The sequence below is a fragment of the Phalacrocorax aristotelis genome, chromosome 9, assembly GCF_949628215.1.
Source record: "Phalacrocorax aristotelis chromosome 9, bGulAri2.1, whole genome shotgun sequence".
Lineage (NCBI taxonomy): Eukaryota > Metazoa > Chordata > Aves > Suliformes > Phalacrocoracidae > Phalacrocorax > Phalacrocorax aristotelis.
Window position 1 is genome coordinate 21,797,849 of NC_134284.1, and position 18,216 is coordinate 21,816,064.

Genomic DNA, 18,216 nt, shown 5'->3' on the forward strand with positions numbered 1-18,216 from the left:
ATTTTAGCCAAAGACCACATTTTGTTTATGGTATAAAAAAACCTGTAGACTAACCATGTCCTCAGAATTGTTAAAAATAACCTAATTACATATATATGAATACAATTTCTATTATAATCCTGTAATAAGTCACAGCTATAGTAATGAGTTGTACTGTAAATATAGAACTGTATCATTGTAAAATGCATAACAAAATGAAGGGAATGTAAAACAGTTTGTTCCAAAAACGATCAGAAATCAAAGATTATTAATGAGGGTTTATTTATTTTTAAGGCAAGAACCTTTTTTTATGCAAGACTGTGTGGCATAAGGAAACTGAATTCTACCAGTATGCCAGCCATTTCAATTAAAATCTGTCCCTAACAAACAAGTGCAATAATGACTGGGAATGCCATCTTAATGTAAAAAGATGACAAGGAGAGGAGAGGAAAAAAAAAAAAAAAAAAAAGGAGAATACTGGCACACTTATTCTTTCTTATACCCAATCATCCAGTACAGTTTATCAACTGCTTTATGACTGGCACTAGTGCACAGATTGAAGAATTTCAAGATTACTATATATAAATCTAGCAACTGCATTAGGCATAAGCTCCCTGGCCTTCTAACACTAAGCAAAGCTGTACTGACAATTAAAGTAAACCAAAAAGACCTGACAACAATTATTCTGAACACTTGCTAAATGTCATCATTAAAGCACTCTCGTGATTAAACAAAGCGGAAGTGAGGAAAGAAGACAAGATTGTGTTTGCGCAAAAAACTATTAACTACAATTAGTTCCAAAATTTTATACATGTTAAATGTTTTATCTATTCTGTTATCAAACAAACTTTAAATTCTGTCTTCCAATTTGTTCCTCTCAACATCAACATTTTTAAAAATTTGCTTTATTTGTATGTGTTTTTTTTCCCCCCCATTTTATTAATTTCTAAGAGGAGTCTCAGCTGTTTGGGACCTGAGGTTGATTTGCTTTGAGGCTTCGTAGTGCTCTTCTCGCAGCTGCAGATTTGGCAATCCTGTAGCTTCTGCCAACACCTTTAAACTTTCCTTTTCCTACAACTTCCACTGTTACTCTGACCTTTCCATCATAAGTTCTTTCTGCAGGACTGCAAAAATACACACAAGAATTACTTACTGCCTAAGCAAGTTAATGTGAAATAAGAGACCTACATTCTCTTTTCTACAGAAGTTAAAGCAGTATAGTTAAACAGAAATCATTACTTTTCTCAAAGTTATGCAAGGAAGAAAGAAAATGATCACACTAGCTGCTCAGTGCAAAAAAAAGTAATTTGTGACATTTGAAAATCCTCAGTAGTATATGAAGCACAGCTTAAAAACTTTTTACGGTGGGGTGTACCAAAAGAAGTGTGTTCTTACCTAAATTTGGCTGTCTCTGGCTCCATCTCCAGCAGCTCCCGCACTGGGGAACGGGGCACATTAGCAGAAAATTTTTCTATTTGGGGGAAAAAAATAAAAAGAAAAAAGTTAGCTGTCTTCTCTTCGTAGCAGATGGTACTTAATTATTAGGTTTTTTTTCTGAAAGCTGACAATACCTATTAATGGCCTCATCATTGGATAGTACACTTGCCAAACCATTTCCAAAGACATTCCACTATCCATATAAATGGCACCAGCAAGGGACTCAAATATATCCCCCATGGCCTTTGGTACTTCAATGTCTTCCTCTTTTTCTTCATCTTCTTCAGATCTTCTGAGCTGTTTGCAATTAAAAAAAGCCAAGGGAGGGAGGGAGGGAGGGAGAGAGAGAGAAGGGGAGGAGAAGAGAAAGAAACAATTACTTCTTTTAAAATAAAACAAAGATCTTCAGAAATGTAAGCTCTTTTACATCCTATCCTCAGCTGCTTCCTTTAAGTTTTTCATTGACAACTTTCCACATTGAAATTGTTCTTTTATTCCCCAATGAAACCAAGTTGCTGGATATATCATTTTTCAAATGTGAAAAAAACCCCAAACACCATTGCATACAGAGACCTTATATGCTTTGTGAATTCCTCCTGTAATAATTCTGCAGGATTTCACTATGGGTCTGTTTTTTCCAATAAGAAACAGACTTGGCTCTATCAGTTAATACTAGAAAGCTACTCAAAGAAAGAGTTCATACATTAATCATCTCCTAGAAGGAGACTTTAAAATCTGGAAGTCCGATCTCTGGATGAAAGTCGGATGTACCTTTCCTTACCTCGTTTACCCCAGAAGACAAGCATGAAGCAAGCATTAGTAAAACAAGCCATTAATAACTGAAAACCAGCAACATCAAACTGAAATAACAGGCACACTTAGATATTTTTTAAATGTAGCAGGCAGTGTTTTCTTCTATGCTACCAACTTAAGACAATAGTCTATTCTCATTATTAAAACTAAACTTTCAGTATGTCTTAAAGGTCTTGAGTTAATCTAATCCTTTACTAAAAATATTTCACATACATGTAATACACATTCACTGAAGTCCAAACAAAGTAACCTGAAAACAAAGTTTTTCACCATTACTCTCCTCTGCCTAAAGAGAATTAAGTTTCTGTTGGTCTTTTCCCCCAGCAGCTACACTCTCACTCCATTTGGGGTTTAAAACCTGATTCAGTCCTCTTAAGAGTCACCATAATACTTCATAAACTAATCCTGCCCAATACTTCTACCTAAAATAAATCAAACAAGAAGTCAGACCTGATATGTACCCACTCCAAATGGGAATTTCGAAGTTAAAAACCACATTCAACTCTTTTGAATAGTGTATCTCATACCAAGTGCAAACTGAAACACTTTTGAGTTATACTGAAATAACAGAACGAGGGAGAAACTAAGAGCTACACGGCAAGGGACAACAGATGTTTCAGGAGTGAGATTTGAAAAAAGAAAAGCAGATGACGTGGAGACACACATGGAGACCAGTCTAGCTGGCATGAACTGCAGAAACAAAGACTCTTGCATTAGCTCGGATGAAATAAGAGTTTCAGTAATTCAGTGCCAGACCAAGATAGGGAGCAGGCATAGGGAGAGTGAAACAAGAATTTTATTTGAAACAGCTATCGCACAATTTGGTTGCAACTTTACTGTAAGTTTCTAGGGAATCTTTATGCGTACCAGCAAAACTGAACAAAGTTAGAAATCACTACTATGAGCTGTTTTTAGTCTTTTCACTCATATTGTGAAAAAAACAAGTTGGACAACAGAGTTTGATCCTCTGATGTACAATAATTTATTATCTAAATTACAGTGACAAATTTCTTAGTCAATGTTTTCTGAACCTTCCCATAAAACATACGGATTTCACTCTGCAACAGAGTGCAAGGGCTGTAAACACATGTGACTGAAGTATTTTGATTCCCAAGCTTTTAAATTGTGTATCAGAAAGAAGAAATTACTAAAGACAAAGATAACATGTTTATTTAGTGCTGGAGTATTCTCAGACAGAACGTTTTAAAGGACTGGTCAGTTTTTCAGAAGACAAACTATTAGGGATATCTATTGGATAACACTTTTAAAGAAAGGATAATGAGAAAGTACATCTCTTCCAGGACTCTCATTAGAATTTTACTCACAAGGCCCTTGTTCTTATAGATTTTCTGAGCAGCTTATCCAAAACAGTTAGTTTTAGTCCATCCTTCAGCAAATACATGTTCATTATTATTACCTTTCCCGCATAGCATAGGTATGATCTGTGTTTGCAAGCCTTCAGTTAAACTATTTTTTAATTGGCTTAACTGAAAGATGCCTATGTTTCTCTGCCTAGCAGAAATAAAGCCTTCAGGAGCATGTCAAACACTCTTGAGTACAGTGCAATGACACCTGCTCCAGCAGAAATCATCAGATCAAAACCAGTGGAAATCTTTTGCCAGTGTGCTACGCTAAAAAATCCCAGTTGTGCCAAGGTAGTATTGTTCATCATATTGTATGGATATCCTGTCCTGAATCAGCGCTATACGACTTAGTAACTCTTCATCACAATTTTATGGTATAGTAGTGCTTCCAATCTGTCAGTGAAGAAAGCAAGCTAAGCGTTCCCCTCCTCCCCCCCGCCATGATGTTCTAACACCACCACAGAAACAAAATAGTGACTGAAATCAAGCGTCACAGAAAAATCTAGAGGCAAATTAGTTTCATTATTTTCTGAATGTGCTTATCAACTTTATACTTTCTGAAGACTGTATTTTACTTTGCATATTGCATGCCTTGTTACTGGCAGCCTGTTTCTATGGCTGCTGTGTGCATAAAACTAAAACATTACAAAAAACCCCACACATCACGCTAAGAAATCCAGTGACATTCTTCAAATCAGATACTGAACATGTGTCTTCTACTTCCACTAACCTCAGAATCCATTCCTTGCATTTCATTCTTTTCCATTTGAAACTGCACAAAGTCATCAATAACATGAAACAGTTCAGGAGAGACAGCTTTGAAGTATTTGTGGTAGTCATACTTTACAGCTAATGATGCAAAAATGGTATTATTCACTAGAGCAGATCGTAGGTCAGTAAGAACTCCTGGAGAGTGTTGCCGTGGGTCTTCATAAAGGTGCTTGGTTATGAGGTAGTCCAAAATTGCATCTCCCAGGAATTCTAAGCGCTGGTAACAATCTTAAAGCATTGGAAATAGAAGAATGTACAACAACACAATTAAGTTTAACACACACATTCTTTCCAGGCCTTTCTGCATAGGAGGTTTGGTACGCTGCCATGTAAATTCCATAAACTAACCAGCGCTCAGAGAAGACAATATGTTTTTTAGAACAGGTATCTTTGTGTTTAAAGGATTGTTACTGAATTATTTAAAAAAAAAAAAAAAAGAAAATCAGGAAAACCAGAAATTATACCCAATAATAAAGCCACTTTTGAATGTAATGCTAATTTGTCAGGCTAGCAAAACATGTGTTTATAATCAATTAGTGCTTTTACTCAAGAATCTCCACGTTGTGCTGAGAAACATCAAAAAAGTAAAATAATGAGACTCTACCTGCAGGCTGATCTGAAAACAATAACAGTTAAACCTCTAGAAAATTAATAAAGAAATCAACGTATTGAAAGCAGGGGGAACATACAACCTGAGATTTTTCATCTAATTTGCCACACATTTGGATTTCTCAAAAGGCATGGAACAAAGATTCCCATTCAGAATGGGTGTCTCAAACTGGAAACTAAGATTGCTGAGCCTTTGCTGTTTGGAAAATTGACAGAGGAACACAGGAATAGAGAGCTGGGGAGGTCTATTTTTAGATTACAAACAAAAGCAAAAAACCCTCTTGAAAGCAAACAGGGATAGGTCAGTAGAGAAGGAAGGAAGACAAAATTATTATGAAAGTAATGTAATATGAGAGTGAAATGGCTAGTACTAAGTTGCTTTTACAGCAGCTGAACCTAAGATGCTGCTGGATCTCAACTGCTAGCTACTCCTTAAGAGAAAAAGTTACAGGTAACAGCAATTCACAATTGTCTTACTTGGTAAATAGAAATGGGATCAAAAGCTTCTGCTACCAACAACGTAATTATACATGAACCAACGTATATATGTATGAACCATCTACCTTCTATATGTTTGTGAAATATTTGTAAAAAGGAAATATATATATACATGTACGTGGGTAATATCACCTAGAATGAAAAAGCAAAAGAGCATTTTAGTTTTTTGTCAGAACTGTTTCTCAATGTACTAACATTTCAAAACTACTTATTTCTTTAATTAAAGCAGAGCTTTCTTGCTGCTTGGAATAAGGAACCAATTCACTATGGGGAAAAAAATCACTGTTGATTGCACAGGAATTTGCCATTCACTTCAAATAGGGCTGGAATTTTACCATGGTTTGTTTTTGATTGCATATTATCATAGGAAAATTTTTAAAGTTTTAGAATGAATACTAAATATATTAGTATATGCAATTCGAGAAGATTACAGAAATACAAATATGTACTGCTGTAAAATCTTTTTTGAGATCACATGCAGAAAGCAGTTAACCTGAAATTAGTATTCAGTCTGATTTAGTCAATTGCTTCAAACTTTGACTTTAAATATTTATGCAACAAAATGCCTAGACTTAAATTAAGCCTTCCAATTCTCAACTTCAGATGGAAGTCTCCATATTTTGCTATCCTATGGACTATTCAGCTAATAAAAATTGTATAGTCCACTTTTAATCTTCAGAAGTACAAGGGGTAATATTCTTGGGATTAAATTATGGGACAAATTTGCTACATATATTTGCAAGACATGATCACTACTTCTAGAAGTACACTGCCATTTGCCAGAGTTCTACAATAACTTATTTCAGCTAAATGAGGATCTAATGTCAGTCATATACAGCTAGTGATATAGCATCAGAGATGAAAAATACTCTCTCTCAGAACCTGGTTATGCTTAAGTAAATCTATCTGTATCAGGTCAAAAAATGAATAATCACTGAGATACAGCTTCAACAAGTATACCCCTCTAAATAAGGGACAAGACATTATTTTCTAACATTTTGTATTCAGAGGCTATTGACTTCTTAAAGTACCATGTGATGTCTAAAAAAAAGACTACGTATGGGAACACAACATTTACTGCTTCTCTAACATTTACAATATGGGAGAAAACACCCCTAGTTTCTTCAAGACAACTTACCAGTAATGGTATTATAATGGTATGAGGCATGAGTAAATGCCTGAAGAAGGTAAGCCTTGTTCTTAAAACTGTAGTTTATTTTCTTCTCAAAGTTTTCAAAACCAGAAATAAGGTGATTTAAGGTTTTTTCAGCATCTGGGTGATCAAACATACACCTCGGTGGAATCTTCAAACAGCCATACTCCAGGTCTTTATACAGAGAAGGCTCTGAATTAGCTACAGAAGCCAAAACAGAGTTTGGTGAAAGATTCTTCTGCTCACTGATACAATTCTCTCTGGTAGCACACAAAGTGTCTTCCCAATCAGTCTTTTTAATTACAGGGAGCACCTTCAGCCCCAATGAACACAGGAAAAGCTGAGCAGCTCTTTCACCACAGCTGGTCAGATAGCAGCCCAAAAGGGCTTCCACACAGTCTGCAATGCTTTTGTCAGCAATACACTGCTCTGTATGCAAGTCATAGGAGATAGACTGTTTTCCTGCATCAACACCACAGTTTTCTTCTGATGGATTCCAGAAGCCCACTACAAAATCATCCTCTTCAACAGCTTTGCTGGGATCCAGATAGCACATAGCATCCCAAGAGCTATAGTCAAAATCATCAAAATCTGATGAAAACTGAACATTACCCAGGGATGACTTTTTGGGTGCTTTCCATTCATAGTTTGAATCAGTGGTTGAAAAGTGAGAGAGAGAAATTTTCTTCACAAAAGCCCCTGACCCCATTAACATATTATCAATGAATTTGATATGCTCCTGATCATACTCCAGAAAATCATCTTCAAAGTCTGTTTCTTCCTTGGGTAACCTCCACATCAGGTCTTCATCTTCATCATCATCATCATAATCATCGAGTTTACCATTAGCCAACAAGTTCTCCTTTGTCTATGAAAGAACACAAAAAATATGGTACTGAAGAGGGAAAAGAGAAACTTTCACTCCAGAACTGTCAGAAGATTTCAGTAGCGTCTGCTAATAAGACTAATTTTTAAATTATTGTTCCTAATTACATTGCCTGATCAGATGTACAGTACAACCTCAATTAACACCAGCATTCTAAGACAAGAATAATTGCCTTGGAATACAAAACCTTTATTACTAACCTACCATAGCACATGTTCCATATTAACACTTGCTGCATTTCATAGCAGCTCATGCTTTACTTGAATATGATGCACATACAATTAATTTGAAAACCACTAAACATTATATACTTGCATGCCAAAGTAAACAAAAGAAAGAATTCTAAATTAACAAATTTAGAGAAGTAGAAGAAACTGTTGTGGTTGCATCCTTATCTCTAGCTGCTAAGTAAGGCTATTACAAATGTGTAATCAATGTCATTTTGAAGTATTCGGCATAGAAGGAATCTAAGGGGCTTGCAGGGTTTACTGTAGTCACAATCATGATAATCTCAGTTTTGGGACACACAAACAGAAAACACATTCAATGAAACAACTGTAAGAACTTCTTTATCCTAGTCCTTCAATAATCATCACTTGAAAGAGCAAATACATTTATCTATGCTCTGAAATACAGTTCACTGCACACTGAGTCAGTCTACTTGGCAAACTAGTAGAAAATAAGTTCAGTGAATCAGTGTAGGTGATTTTTATATTACAGATCATAAACAAGAGTCTAATACCAGTTAGGTGGCAAGAATCTAATGCTTATGTGGGTGACAGTCTTGACTGCATGTGTTAGGGATTTAGTTAAGTTGCTGCTTTTTAGACATTAGATATAGGCCAATTTTTGGTTGTGTAAGAATTACTAATTTGTACCATGGTTCTTCACTTTAACAAATATGAAATCTTTCCAGTTTCTCATACATTTAATATTACCAGGATTTCAATATAGCAGGTCTAAAAATGGAAAAGCAGAAAAAAGGCACAATTCTGTAATACAGGTTTTTGTTGTTTATTTTTAAACTATCAACATATACATTAAATCATGAAGTAGGACAACTCTATCCAAAGGCAACTAGTATTAATCCTACCCTTTAAGCAAGTACATATTTCTTTAAAGTTTTGGGTTTTTTTCAGGCTATAGTTATAACCTTAACTAATTAAAAGAAAAGTAGAAGTTGTCACCAATTTTCTAATACTTACATACCTACCCACACAGTAAAACTAATGATGTCTCATGTCTTTTCCCTGCTCACGTTGAGCAAATTGATATGGATTGATGTAAATTATAAATTGAACACAGATATGTCCAAGTTATACAATGTCGTACAATTTGCCATGGCCCCAATCCAGGAAAGCACTTAAACATATTAGCTAAATGCACAAGTAGTCTTCCTAACATCAAAAGACTATTCACAGGCTCAACCCAGCATCACTGATGTCAGTGGGAATTCTGCCACTGAATTTGATAGGAGCAAGACCAGATTCAAAGTGCTTTTCTGGACTGGGTCCTGAAAGCCAACACCATTTTGAATCAAGTGAAACAGCCTATATCTGCCCTCGATCTTTATGTCATATTGTAGGTCTCAGTCATTTAATCTTGCAAATCTGTGAACCAGACGCTACCACTGGAGACCTTTCCCTTTGTACCAAATGCACGGCTTTCTAAAGGTGTGGATGGGCAGCAGCTCTAAGGTGCACTAGGCAGCACTTGAAACTATCCAAGGATCATACAGATCACAACATTCCTCGTCAGGATGGAGCAGGCTTAGTCAGGTTTAGAAATGAGAGGAGAGTTAAAAAAAATGTGGCTATAGAAGTTCATAGTTTAGACATTTTTGCCAACAGAATTTCTGCTGCTGTAATTACCCCTCTCACACACACACAGCAGCGATTTCTGTAACTTTGATCAGAAAGAGACAGCTAAATTTGATTTGAAATAGTTATTTTGGATACTAGTAGCAGCATAGTGCTTAAAATAAGTCTAATTGAACCAGTCTCAGCTAGACCTAGTGCTGATTTTTTTCGTTACACACCACCTATCATATCCGCCACTGAAATAAAAATACACTCCCTGAATGAGACATGTCTATATGGATGAGTCAATACAGAATTTGGTGTTTGTTTTCAAAGATCTAACAAGTGATACTACAATTTTTACCACAATTACATTCGCAAGTTTCTTGAAATAAAATTAATTAGCAGGACAGCTACATGAACTACCCTAATGCTGTGTACACATCACTTCCTGTGTTTAAAAAAAAAATAAAACATTTAAGTGATGAGAATGAACAATAGGTAAAGGAGCCAGGAAGCAATTTTGATACTAGTTTTTCTCATCATTATTGCATGACTACAATGCATTCAGCATTTCAAAAATAAATCAATGAACCCCAGAAGAAATAACCTTGTCTTAAAGAACACCTGATTGATTTTGAATAAGTTATGGCCACTTACAAACTGAAGATAAATACATGTAAGGGCTTTTTTTTCAAGCTTTTTGGAAATCAACTATTTGATTAAATGAACAAAGGAAGATCTTTTCTTTTAATAAAGCTTGATAACACACACACACACACAAAAAAAAAAAATCAACATTTGACTATGATGTTTTAGTCAATTTGTCATAATGATATGAGATTGCTAGCGTCAGTCATCAGCCCATGGATGGAGAAAGCAATTTGCATCTAAGAAAGCAAAATATCTGCTTGGCACAAAAAACCCACTTCTTAGCTGCATCGCTGTCTGCATTTTGGCCAGTGACTAGCAAAGAGGAAGAGACCACCGAAAAGTCAGAGACAACTGAAAGCTTTTTAAAAGCAATGATTAGTTTCTATCCCAAATGTGCAATTTTATTCTTAGAAAGGTACAGCAGTAAGCCTCTTTGTAACAAAGTCTTGGCACAATACATAACCACAATAATCAGGTTGTTTTATTCTGCAATAAACATTTATTTGCAAAGTACATCTCCCTAACAGTCCTCTCATGTGCCCCCTGGTGGTTCTACAATCCCAGTGTGGTCTTCAGAACTGGGAAAAAGAAAAAAAATCCCTCCAGCCCCTTCCCCCAACCTGGTCTCAGATTAAAGACTATGTTACTGACTGCTGTGAACAGTGATATTTCTTATACATGCACTTCTACTCTTCGCATACAATGAGTTTGGTCAGAAAATAATTTGAATCGTTCCTCATTAAGATTTGTCATCTTTGTCATTCTGAAGCTTTCGGTGATAGGCAGTGAGGGTGTCTAAGCCAACACAGTATTTTGGATGAGAAGTAGCGCTCAGTCATACCCACAGTGTAGCTAACAGCAACCAATACTGAACATTTTCTCAAGCCAGTTCTAATCTTCATTCTGCCTCAGCACTATGAAAAATAGCAACTACTTTTCATATATTCTACAAAGGTGAACTCATTAAGAAAAGCAGTCTTCTGCGTATACATATTACAGCAAAACCAGTAATGATAATTCCGTTTAAAATTTCTAAGAGAAGTTTCAGAAAAACTCTTGAGAGCATGCTAATTACAAGCAAAAAAGTTTTTCTTCTCTGCTTTCCACTAATAGATACACTCATTACTGGAGCTCAGCATATTTCCTTACTTCAGGTTATATTCAGGATCAGTTTTCCTCTCATTTTCCATAAGTTACAGTGAAGTTTTAGAAAGGAAACAGATTTAGTTGTTTTTTTTTTTTTTCTGAAAACATACCAAAATACCTGGTAGGTGGGAAGAGGTAGGGGGAGAGAATACAGAAATGCGAATAATTATTCCTCAACATAGTTAAATAAAGTCTTACCATTTCATCTTTCTCCCACTTATCAGTGTTGCTCTTGTCCTGGTTTACTATGTAACCAGGAGGAAGCCAATTGACCGGGGGATCAAAAATCGATACCACCATACGACTAGGCAGTCCTTTCTTTTTTCCAAGGCGATACAAGTTACAGTTGCTGACCTTCAAGAAAAACATTCTGATAAACCTCTGGACATACAATTATATAACAATAGGTTAAAAAGAAAAAGGAGCAAAACAATTTTACATGTCAAACCAGATCTTGTACGATTACGCATTTTCTCCAGTTCTCAAAAGGGAGTTCAGCTTGCTTAATATAGTACAACCAACTCACAGCAAGGCACACATTTTTAAGGTGGCGTGTTGTTTTTTTTTTTTTGAGGCCAAGCATATTAGGTGTGATAGTTTCAGTTAAAGAAATCCGATAGATCAAATTCTCTTTGCAAAACAAAATTATTGCTACTTTTAAAATCACAGTAAATATAACCTGTACAAGTGCCATTGATTACCAGTATTAATAATCAACATTCAGACTAGATTTGGAATGAAAAATGATTGTTATTACGGGTCAATTGACTTAAATCTTGGCAGTAGAGAGTGTTAAAAACAGTTCCATATAACAGATCTTATTAAGTCATAATCCAGATGTTATCTTGATAGCCTCTAAAATTCTTTTAAGTATTTTAAAGGGAAGGGGAAAAAAAAGCGCCGTCATATTCACAAACATACTTCCTTTTCCTTTTCAACTATCAACTTCTGATCTTCATTTCCTCATTTAAACAACAGATTTTCCATGTTTTGAGCCTTGAAATTTTAACCTGAATATTCAATCCCTTCCCTTATTTGAACTGTGCAATTTATTTAGCCCTCCTTATTTTTCAAGATTAAGCTACTTAATCATTTCAATGATGCATTTTGTTAGGAGGTAGATAATCAAATCCTTAACATTTGATTCAAGTTATCACATTAGGTGGGGAAAAAATACGAACAAAACAAACTTTCACATGATTGATTATTCCAGAATTTCAAACCAGCAGCAGCAGAATCAAAGACTCTGCTTACTACTGTTTACAGTTACTTTAAAATACTTTAAAAAGTTTTGATGCAACAGTTCTGTAAGATTTTTTTGTTGTTTCATTTTTAGCATTCCTGTAAGATCATACTAAAAGTTTTCAAGGAAAGTGACTTAGTGAGGAAACAAAGGAAAGGTCAAATAAAGCTACAACCTTAGGCTCTGTGCTGCTAACTCTCACGCCTTCATTCAAGCACTCCTGCTAAAGAGTTTCTACTCAGTACAGCTCTAGTGTTCAGTCCACCAAACGTCCTCACTAACACAGAACTATTAGTCCTGTTCAGTCCTGTCCTTTCTTAAGGCTGGTAATCAGCTGGTTTAGATTTAAAAATGAACTGCAGAAAACAGTTTCAATCAATCACAGTTATGGCAACATTAAACCTGTAGTCCTGTATTTTTATTCCTAATATGCATGCTACCCAATGTATAATCAGTAAACCTGTGGAACTGAAACACCCTGCTGCCATTCAATCTTCTAGTGAATTTTTTATATATATGGCTTATTACAGCATGCCTTTTACATAATATCATTAGATTGTTACTACTTACTTTTTTGCTTCTCATATATGACAGTCGTCCCTCATGAGCATCAGGGTAAGTGCAAAACAAGTATGTAGTGATAGCATGCTTTAAAAATGAATCACCAAGCATTTCTAGCCGCTCCAGGTTAAATCCATCACTAGCATTTGAAAGAGTCAAAGCTTGAAGAATGAGACCAGGATTAGGACCGAGAGTTTTTGAGGAGTACCCACAGGAAGGGTTCTTTTCAGCATCTGCTCTGTCTTTTGAAAGATTAATAGCTTTTGAAGTACTGGTGGTCACTGCCATTTTGGGGCATCCATCTGAGGTAGATCTGTTAGCATTTCCATCAAGGTATTTATTACTCAGTAGAGTACATTCATTGCTGGGCTTGGGCTGGTTCTCACTGCTGTATAAATTCTGAATGGGATATGAGGTAGTTGGTTGTACAGGTATTTCCTGCCTGCAGTAATTCAGCTGATTTCCTTGGCAAAAGTCTCTGTTAGCTAAATCACAATTGCCATTGGCAAGATTTTTATTATAAGAAACACCATTAATTGCTGCAAGTTCTGCCGATACATCAATTTGGAGTTTACTGGGTGACTCACTGAGCAATGTTCTGTAACTCACAGACATTTGGTCATGGTTTTCTGCAGAAGAGGTTCTATTAGCACCTTGATGTGCAGCATTTTCAGGGACTACAATTGTGCTGTGCTTACAGTAATTTTCATTCTCTACTAAAGAGGAGCTAGGAATAGAGATGAAGGATTTGCTGTCAATAGACTTTTTCCATCCGAAGTCCAAGTTAGGATATCTGTAAAGATACACACTGATTTTGTTAACAACAACAAAAGATACTATCACAAAATGACACTATATGCACATACACATTTAAAAAAAAGCCACATTCTTCCAAAAAGAACAGTGACCTCAGCCTCTAACTTCACCACTCACAATCTAGACTGTTTAAACTATGTTTCAATGAAAACTGACGAGTTAAAGCATATCAGTTTTAAATTCATGCAATAATTATTAAGTTTTCTTGTTTTCCAATGAAGTCAGATATCATATTGAAAAATATATAGTCAAAAAAATACATGCCTGAAATCTGCAGGAAGTGATTTAACCCCTACACCAGCATCGGTGGCTGTTTGAGCTCTTAGTTCCTCTGCTGTCAAAAGGCAGTGCAGGCGATAAAGTATGCTAGGGAGGCAAACTGCTTTTCTCCACAGTGATGCTGGGATAGGATGTATAGCACAGAGCTCTGGAACCAGTATCTGGGGAGAGGAGGGAGTAAGAAAAATATTTTACCTGTAAAGGTAGTAATCAGATCACTGTTAAGAGAAAAGCAACTTGAATTAGACACTTCTGTTTTACCTGCTTATTCTGCAAACTTTCCCACTTTGCTTTCCTCTTCTCAGCACTGCTTAGTGGAAGTGCTTTCCCCTTCTGATTCAAATGGCGAGGAGTCAAAAGATTAAGTCTAAAAACCATGTGAAAATACTTAAATGTAATTACATATTTAATGACTAGGACTTACTAGCCTAAACTTTCTAAAGCAATGACTTATTCTTAGTATTCAACCGTAATGCATTGTGAATTTACAGCACAGTTACCTCTGGAAAAAGAATGGACTCAAGTTACAGTTGTTATAAGCTAAGTACCCATCAAGAAAAAAAGTCAGTAATTGTTTTGGAAAACATAAGCCCTCAGCTTTATTGCATAATTTAAAAAAATTAAATTAAAAATGAAAAAATTAAGAAGAAAGTGGCACTTCATTGTCAAACTACAAACATCAGACACAAACATGACTGTTGTTACCTTGAAGATGTGTGGTCCACATCCAGCAGTGGCTGGTTGAGATTGGTCAGGTCAAGATTATACTTTGTTTTATAATATTCAGCAAAAGTTTCATATTCAGGGGAAGGGAATTTACTGAGTGGAGTAAGATCAGTGTATACATCAGCTACATAGAATCGATGAGGCTGATCAAAATTTCGATACCTAAAGAAAAAAAATTATATATTTTGGCATATGTTATAGCCTTAGAGTAAAGCTTGTGCTAAGCTCTTCATGTTCTAATGTGGTCAGGTGGTAAACCGTTAAATATCTCTTGAGGTTTTTGGTTGGTGGGGTTTTTTGTTGTAGAAACCATTTGTTTAGCCAACTCAAATAACTACATGAGAAATGTGCTGTAAGATAAGGAGGAATAAAATCAATCTATAATTTAGAGAATTCCTTCTACAGAAACATTTAAATTAAATACAAAAATTTATATCTTCAATATCTAATACAAAAATCAGGCTCTGGACAACCATCTCCAAGAGTAATGCTGCAAATTATAGTTTCTTAGGGCCAAACACCTAGCAATTAAACTTGATAATTTGGCTTTTTAATGTTTAGTCTCCTATGTGCTACAATCAGCAGAGATAAGAGTTCTGCATACAAAGATTGTACTACCTTACATCTAAACTGGCATTTTAACCAAGCCATCCTCCAAAATAAAGTTGAAATACAAACCTCTAAATACATAGTAAATTCACAAGCCTTCAAAGGGCAATGCAGTTCTTGTAATACAGGCAGAATATTAGAAAAATAAAGCCAGGATGCTTCATGAACACTTTTATTGTGATACTGTTGTGATCATTGGATACTATGATAAACATGCACAGGAAAAATAATAAAAACCATGAAAAAACATGAAATCAACAGTCAATATTTAGATCTGCACATTAGCTTATTTCCTACTTTGGTCTGCTGCATTTATCATTTTAAGCTTCTATTCAAATATCTAAATAGATATCACTGAATAAAATTACTACACTATTAATGAGTCTTTTTAGCTTTCTTCCAAAGAGAAAAATAAATTTAAAAAAACCAAAAACATATTCCCATGCTGTCTAAACTTTTCCACTGAAGAATGTGGGTTAAAGGAGCATTCAGGAATTTTTTTGTTTTTAAATCTTACTGATAGCCACGCCTATTCTGAAAAATTCAACAGAAATGTACCAATGCAGTGTCATATTATGCTTCCCTTAAGGAGCTTACAACCAAGCAGAACAAAGAAGTAGAAACATTTATTTCCACCATTTTTATGTTGACCGAAAACAGAAGTCCTTGAAATTCAGAGATTTCTTAATGTATGAAACAAGATTAAAAAATTTTGGCTTTACCCAAGCCTGAACATTATCAGATAACAATTAATAATTTAAAAAAAAAAAAAAGAAAAAAAGAAAGGGAAAGGGGAAGAATACTGCTGGTTTAGGCACTGTGGCCAGATCTTCAGACAGATGAAATACCATAGCTTCACTGAAGTCCAGCAACTGTGCTAATTCACACCACCTATGAGCCACTTCTATGGCGTTAACTCTGATCATGACAACATAATGCTTAAACAGTGGTGGTCCATAGCCACTTTTTTACACTAGCATTTTTATCATAGTAGTCATCAACATGGGTAGGAAGACATTTGAAGAAAAAAGTCTAACACAGATGAGGCCGAAACAAAGTACTAATATTTATCTTCCATATATATTCTGTGACTACTGTTGTTTACAATATATTAGGTACAAGCACAAGCCAGTCAGTCCATTTTCTTTTATCACATCATGTCAAACATGACATAGGGAATAACTAAGTCTCCACAAAACTTACCAATTCTGGAGAACCTTTGCATACCCAGTACATGAAATGATGTCAATTTCTAATCTAAATACCACTCAATAGGAAGATTCTTTTCACTGGTGTTTTTCACTTGTTAATTTTTCCATCTACCCACAGCATACCTTCCTTTAGCAAGCCTTCGGTGCAAATAAGCAGTAACCAGAGAACAGGACTTCCACTCACTCTTCCAAATTAAAATTGGTTTCAGTAGGCCAGTTCTTGATGAAGTGACAACGTTTCATCAGAATACTACTTAGGTTTTATGGTGAACTCTACTATTCCTAATGAAAAGGTAATGAGTCTTGGGAGGCCTAAACCACTTAAATCCTACTGCGTAAGATTAAAGATATTTTTCAGTCAATAGTTAAATTATTTAAGAGTTCACCAGATACCTTCAGATTAACAGCATATATTTTTTACAAGCAATTCTGCTGCAGATACAAACACTCCCTCATTCAAGTGTTTGTATAAATACAATATGTACCGCATACAGTACTCACCGTGGAATGATGACTGCATCTTGGTAATCTTCTAACTTGAAAATAAAAGGCATTTCTTTTGTATACTGAGTACTGGGAATGCCTGTACGTGCCTCAGATTTCTCAATGTCTTCCATAAACTTAAAGTCAATGTCCAAAGTGCTGGAGTCATCAACTTAAAAAGGAAAACACATAACTCAGTTATTCAGGGGAGTTTTCTGGGCTAAACTTTTCTGGGAAGTTATAAATTACAATTTTTTTCTTACTCTATATACATATTTGATTATTTAAAAAAGTTTCAAAGGAGACATATACGATTTTAGACCCTTACAGAGTCAGCTGAAACCTAATATAAATCAACTTACATCACCAAGTTAGAACTAATTTGGAATTGTGAAAAAGTAATAAAAGTGTTACTGACAAATCTTCAGACTACCACATATGGTATTAGTTCCACAGCTAACACCTGAAATTTAACATAAACATTAACAAACATGTTGCTAAAGGAATTCAAAGTGAATATTTAAAGCAAGAACTCTGTTCTTACCAACATTAAGAGGTAGAACACAATAGGCTGAATCAGCTTCTGTGGGTTTGAACTCTAGTGCAGGTTTCTCAAGACGAAGAATATGTGAAAAAATGTACTGGTGGAGTCGCGTTATCAGCTCAAGCATTTGCAGAGACAGCGTAAAACCAGATTTCTTAAGCTCAATAGATATTGTAACCTCTCCAGAACGAGTATACACAGGAAAGTGAGGAATCTAAATAAGAAAAAAAAACCAAAAGAGATCAAGAGAGAAAATCCAGAGTAGGATTACTCTACTGAGTACCAGTTGTTTAGTTCAGATTCTGAGGTAGCACTTGCCTGACCCCACAGCAAACTGGATCAGAATTTTGATGACCCTCAATTATATGAGATTTTGACAGCTTAAAGAAGGACTTATTTTTGTGGTTTTTGGTGGTTGTTTTTTTTTTTTTTAATAATTTTCCTTGCGTTTTACAGCTTTTCTCTTTATAAAAGATCAAGTAAAAAAAAAAAATGAAGGAGGAAATGTGAAAACCAGCAAATTCCTCAGCTGAATCTCATCCACAGAAAATGCCTTTCTATTAAAAATTTTCCTAAGCAAGAAGTGCCAATTTCAATTAACTTTTTCTGTTGCAGCAGACTAGGAATGCCGAGAG

General features: G+C 35.3%; 1 protein-coding gene across 6 annotated transcripts in view; it reads right to left on the reverse strand.

The window, feature by feature from the left end:
- Positions 1-237: 237 nt before the first annotated feature.
- DICER1 (dicer 1, ribonuclease III) overlaps positions 238-18,216 on the reverse strand; it is a 64,735-nt gene continuing 46,756 nt past the window's right edge. For all 6 annotated transcript variants that reach the window (XM_075103817.1, XM_075103819.1, XM_075103822.1 and 3 more), the window contains 12 exons: positions 17,582-17,795; positions 17,056-17,209; positions 14,714-14,896; positions 14,270-14,375; positions 13,994-14,169; positions 12,923-13,706; positions 11,308-11,463; positions 6,610-7,492; positions 4,324-4,592; positions 1,551-1,713; positions 1,375-1,450; positions 238-1,103 (listed from right to left, as the gene is read on the reverse strand). In XM_075103817.1, coding sequence (XP_074959918.1) covers positions 938-1,103; positions 1,375-1,450; positions 1,551-1,713; positions 4,324-4,592; positions 6,610-7,492; positions 11,308-11,463; positions 12,923-13,706; positions 13,994-14,169; positions 14,270-14,375; positions 14,714-14,896; positions 17,056-17,209; positions 17,582-17,795 — 3,330 coding nt within the window. In that variant the 3' untranslated portion in view covers positions 238-937. The remainder of the gene's footprint in view (positions 1,104-1,374; positions 1,451-1,550; positions 1,714-4,323; positions 4,593-6,609; positions 7,493-11,307; positions 11,464-12,922; positions 13,707-13,993; positions 14,170-14,269; positions 14,376-14,713; positions 14,897-17,055; positions 17,210-17,581; positions 17,796-18,216) is intronic.